The 6,000-nt window shown below is 39.5% G+C and overlaps 1 protein-coding gene across 5 annotated transcripts in view; it reads left to right on the top strand.

Annotated features, from left to right (window-relative positions):
* LOC112109982 (netrin-G1) overlaps positions 1-6,000 on the top strand; it is a 211,898-nt gene that overhangs the window by 82,769 nt on the left and 123,129 nt on the right. For all 5 annotated transcript variants that reach the window (XM_026655976.1, XM_026655975.1, XM_026655972.1 and 2 more), the window contains exon 2: positions 4,872-5,512. In XM_026655976.1, coding sequence (XP_026511761.1) covers positions 4,872-5,512 — 641 coding nt within the window. The remainder of the gene's footprint in view (positions 1-4,871; positions 5,513-6,000) is intronic.

Raw genomic sequence — 6,000 nt, 5'->3', positions numbered from 1 at the left:
AGTGGCCATGATGAAGGCTCAGGGACATACTGTGCCATCCTCAAGAGGGGAGAGTAGCAGGAGGGGTGATAGCCAGCGAGAAGGTTTCTGTTATAACTGTGGAAGAGATGGTCACTATGCCTTGGACTGCCAAAACAAGACAGATCATGCAAGGGTATCTCAGAGATTGCAGCAGACCATTAGGAAGCTTCAGGGAAACACCAACAGTGCTTAGGGAAGGAGCAACCCAAGACCCTGAAATTCCAAGGCTCCCCAGAAAAAAACACAAACAGGGGTTACACAACTAAGGGGGGATATAATAGAGGTCTATAAAATCATGACTGGTGTGGAGAAAGTAAATAAGGAAGTGTTATTTACTCCTCATAACACAAGAACTAAGGGTCACCAAATGAAATTAATAGGCAGCAGGTTTAAAACAAACAAAAGGAAGTATTTCTTCACACAACGCACAGTAACCTGTGGAACTCCTTGCCAGAGGATGTTGTGAAGGCCAAGATTATAACAGCCCTGAGAGTAAATTAGAAAAAGATCTATTTTATTGTAATATAATCAGACACCCTGAATTTTAACATTATCTTAAAACATAGGGACAGGAAGACAAATCACAAACAGAGGCAAGTTCCCCATTGTCTGAATGGAAGTGAGGGAAAATGGATATTCATATTTCATGAAACTATAGCTATCCAGAATCATTTACACTAATGCCCATTTAAACCGCTGCTCTGGCTGTGTAAAGGGGCCTTAAAATGGATATCAATATAACTAGGGCCTACCAAATTCACGGTCCATTTTGGTCAATTTCACAGTCATGGGATTTAAAAAATCATAAATTTCATGATTGTAGCTATTTAAGAACATAAGAACAGCCATACTGGGTCAGACCAAAGGTCCATCTAGCCCAAAGTAGTCAATGGTTATTAGCCAGGATGGGCAGTGATGGTGTCCCTAGCCTCTGTTTGCCAGAAGCTGGGAATGGGTGACAGAGGATGGATCACTTGATGATTACCAGTTCTGTTCATTCCCTCTGGGGCACCTGGCATTGGTCACTGTCGGAAGACAGGATACTGAGTTAGATGGACCTTTGGTCTGACCCAGTATGGCTATTCTTAAATAGCTCCAATTATGTAGTAATTTTTGTTGTCAGAAGGGGGTTGCGGTGCAATGAAGTTTGAGAATTGCTGATTTAGATATTTTATTGTTGCTAGCTTCATGATTTTATTCCAAGTCCTATGGTATTTTGTGTTTCCTCCAAGTTCCAACTCCTGGAATCTTGTGAAAATATGAGACTCTCAGCCTTCATTTAAAACAGAGTAAGCTCCTAGCCCTGATAGTTGTTGAGAAAAACTTGAAAATGTGAGCCAAGTGCACCCTAAAGATTCAAAAACCAAAAGGCAAATAAAAAGAAGCCAAAGGTTGGATGGATGGAGATTTTAAGTCAATCTTATGTTTTCTTCAGGCCATGATTTTTGAACACTTGGAGTTGGCAGTTCTGACAGCGGTAATGATTACTCTTTGTTTTCAGTGAAAAAACTCAGAGGGGGTGAAATCTACCCCTGTCCATTAGACCAGGCTTGCCTGAAAATAGGTTTTAATGAATATGAAGTGGTCCATAGGAATTGTGCTGACCCTCAGCTCAGGATGAATTTCATCCCCAATGAATTGAGTTCTCATTTGGACTCTTCACAGAATCAATAACTGTTTGGTATAAACCCAAAAGATCCAATATTTAATATCTAGTGGATTTTTATAAGGTCAGTAATAACTTGAATTTATACAACATCTTCCATCCCAAAGCACAATATAGACAGATAGGAATTAAAATACAGCTCTCTCTCTTGTGAAGAATAGCAGCACTGGCGACACATAGAGTTTCATTAATTATGGAATATTTTATTTGCATTGTGCATGGAAGCCTGGAGAGAGCAATAATACAACAATCAGAGATCTCACAAACAGGATTAGGGTGGCTTGGCAGCAGTCAGACTACGTCTACACTAGGAGCACTTTACTGATATGAGAATACCAATATACTGTACTGGCAAAGTATTCCTAGTATGGATGCAGCAATACCAGAAGCTGCACTTTGTACCAGTATAGTAAAGTACAGTTTTGCTGGTATTACTGCATCTATACTACTGGCTTCTGCCAACACAGCTGTGTTGGTTAGAGAACCACACCTCTTCACATCCCTGACAGATATAGCTCTGCCAGCAGAAGTCTGTAGCATAAACCTGGTCTCAGCAGCACATTACAGTATTTGCCAACAAACAAGATCAGCCTTAAATCTTTTGGTGGCCCAACCACATTAGACCATGCTGATCTCTAAAATGTAGAGATGGGAGAGTTTGTTCCAGTAAAGTTTGTCTGACTACCTTGAAGTTACCTGTTTTGATTGTCCCTAAGGCACTGACTACATCTGCTACATACATCATTAGCAATCATACAGTTTTGTGAAGCCTCTTCACCTGCCCAAAGATTGATCTGAAAACAACAAGCAAAGTTCAATCTTTTCCCACCCAATCATCTAGTTAATTTCATTGTACAGTTACTGTCTGCTCCAGTTACTGTAAGGTAAATAGCCTTCCTGTATCCATTCTGGTTCATGAAACATAGTCTCTGCTGGTATCCTGGGACCAGTGGATAGTTTTTAACATAAAAATAACAACAGACCCACATGTGTGTTTTGTGTCTGTGCTGTAGAAGACCAAAGCCATCTTTCTGTTCTGCTTAATATAAATGTCTGTAACTTGCTATCCAGTAGCTTTGATTTTCTCTGTTTTGATATTCCTGAACTCTAGATGAAATAGCTTTTGCCAGAAAGGAGATTGTAGCATGCATGTTCATGGCTATACTGATAGCTTCATGTGGACAGACTGAAGTGACCACATTGTTTGAGTAAATTTCCAGTGATAACGCTGACCTCTTTCTGTAAAGTGCACATTTACATATATTTAAAATATATAAATCCTTACAGATGCCACAGTATTTATAAGCTTCTGAAAAAAGCCCGAGCAAGGTTGCAGATCTTTGCATTTGTGTCTCTGAGTATGTTTTTAAACTGAGCTTAAATAATAAAAAACTTAGTGGCTTATCCATCCTGCTTAGACTATATTGTTATTTTTCCCTCTGCTTTATTCCGTCCCTTCTAACCCTGTGATTCTATGATGGAAATAGTGATCCTGAGCTTGAAAGCAGGAAAACTGTAACAAGGATCTTCTCAGTTACAGCTACATGTTTAGAGTCTGTCAATTTAATAAGCAGTGTTCTGTTTTTCAAATAACCCATTTTCTTCTCTTGCATTATATTTGAGTCTCAATGAATTGTTGTCGGTTTTGGGATTCAGCTACATTAATGGGAAAGAATGAGAGAGAGTATTTCTCTGAGTAGGAAGGAGAAAGTTGCCTCTAGGGAGGTCAGAGTAAGTGCTTAAGACCTTTTTCTTGCATTTAACTTGAGTATGTCAGGGACTGTGGCAGTGACCAAGATGGAAACTCATTATTTGAGACCTAGCTCATTCAGTGGGTGTGATTGCAAAGCTTCAGATCCCTAAGGTCTTGAGATGGAAAGAAACATAATTGCAATGATAAGAAAAAAAAAGGAAAATTAATTACATAAGGGTCTATTCTCCCATCAATATGTGAGTCGAACTTCTGTTAATGTGAGGAAGAGGAACCTTTGTGCATAGATGGGACAGTATAGATGCCCAGCTGCTGCAATTTAACTCTAAAAAATACAGAGCAGTAATTGTTTTCTGAAACAAATAATGAATGATTAAGTAGCCAAATATTAATGTACTGATGAAAGCTTCTAGATTAGGTAGACATGATCCAGGACAGCTTAAAGTAGCCAATAGCTTGCAATGGTTTATCAAGTTATCCCCAGCCTCCAGATGAAGTAGCTTTTGTGAGGAGGAAGAAGAAGATTGCAGTGTGCAAGTTAGTGCATCAAAAGGCCCAGAGCAGAATAATTCACTTTCACCTTGCTATAGAGGACAAGTACTAGTAAAAGCTACACATTATTGGTAAGTTTATGTGGTGGTGTTGTTTTTTTAAACTTGACACACAGTTCAAACCTCCAGCCACCTCAGCAGCCTTCCAGCTGGGCCTGCTGACGTGACATCTCCCACCTAATCAAGTGGTGGATTATCTTGTCCTGATAAATTGGAGCCCGTGTCTGGTAAAAAGTCTTTACTGAAGTGCTTCGCTAGCCTGTAGCTAATAGGGTGGTAGGTGTCTGGATCAAACTCCAGAGCTTGTAGTGCACTGTGTTTCTAATGATTTGTAGTGAACAGTGTAAACATTTTAAGGGAAGACATTACTAAACAGGAGCACAGTTAAGCGTGATAAATTTGAGGCCAGGGGAAAAGGAAGCATGAAAGCTGTAGTGGGTATTGTTTCATATTGCACACATAGAGAATGTATTGCTGATTCTAAAGCACTTCTCCTAAAAGTGACTTTTTTATGAACTGTGCTCTTGAGGAATGTACTTGTGTTAAAAAGAAATTCTCCTTGCTTCGCTGCTACATCTTTCTAAGAAGAATCAGAGTTATTGAGTCTTTAGACATTTGCTCATTGTTCTTGTGCTTTTGTGACTAGATTACTGGCCCAACACATTCAGGATAAATAAACTGTTTTCTTTCTCCAAAACCCACCGAGAAAGCCACATAAATTACAAAGGCAAAGAATCTGTGTATGAGGGAGAAATCTAGTTAAGATAAACAAAGATCTTCCCTACAAACATTTATTTTCTTTCTTAGCTTTGCTCATAAACAATAGAAAGGCAATGCTAATTTGTCAAGCAAAGAATGCCTTTATGTACTGTAGTCATTCATATAATGCTGCTTGTAAAACTGTTTTGTTCTTCGTTCATAGGGGAATCCCTACATGTGCAATAATGAATGTGATGCAACTACCAATGAACTGGCACATCCACCTGAACTGATGTTTGATCTTGAAGGAAGACATCCCTCCTCATTTTGGCAGTCTACAACTTGGAAAGATTATCCCAAACCTCTCCAGGTTAACATTACCCTCTCCTGGAACAAAACCATTGAACTAACCGATAACATAGTTATCACATTTGAATCTGGCCGTCCAGACCAAATGATCCTGGAGAAATCACTTGACTATGGGCGAACATGGCAACCATACCAGTATTATGCCACAGACTGCTTAGACGCTTTCCATATGGATCCCAAATCAGTGAAGGATTTATCACAGCACACAGTCCTAGAAATCATTTGCACAGAAGAATACTCCACTGGGTACATGACAAATAGTAAAATCATCCACTTCGAGATCAAAGATCGATTTGCATTTTTTGCTGGACCTCGGCTTCATAATATGGCTTCCTTGTATGGCCAGCTTGACACAACCAAGAAGCTGAGAGATTTCTTTACCATCACAGACCTGAGAATCAGATTGCTCAGACCAGCAACTGGGGAAATATATGTTGATGAGCAACACTTGGCACGCTACTTTTATGCAATCTCAGACATAAGGGTATATGGAAGGTAAGAGAATATGAGTCTTTAAGAATGGGTAAATATGTCTGGCCTTAAAGGATGTCCACAATTTTCTATCCTCCCTCAAAATGTCAGCAATTTCTACTGAAATGTTTTCCCAGAAATGTAGCTCAGTAAAAACCAGTTTCTGAAAGCATTAGACACTTTTGATTCAGCAATTCTAAGTCATCAAAGTTCTACTGTCACTAAACTTGACAAATCTCTGTACATCTTAAGAGTGGAATACTTTTAACAGCTTCTTACACTGGGTCAGGGATGTCCAACCTTTTATGTCTGAGGGTAAAATTCATCCCAGTTTAACAACAAGGAGTCCTGTGGCACCTTAAAGACTAACAGATGTTTTGTTTTTGTGGATACAGACTAACACGGCTACCTCCTGATATTTGATCCCAGTTTAAGGGACACTCCACAGGGCTCTCCAGGCCAGGGTGCCTTTATGGCCTAAAGCCATTGAAATCACTGGGCTTTAATTCAGG

Source organism: Terrapene carolina, unplaced genomic scaffold (assembly GCF_002925995.2).
Source record: "Terrapene carolina triunguis isolate 2854851 unplaced genomic scaffold, T_m_triunguis-2.0 Scaffold211, whole genome shotgun sequence".
NCBI classification, from domain to species: domain Eukaryota; kingdom Metazoa; phylum Chordata; order Testudines; family Emydidae; genus Terrapene; species Terrapene triunguis.
The sequence above is the reverse complement of the archived record's forward strand: the minus strand, read 5'-3'. Positions and strand labels throughout refer to the sequence as shown.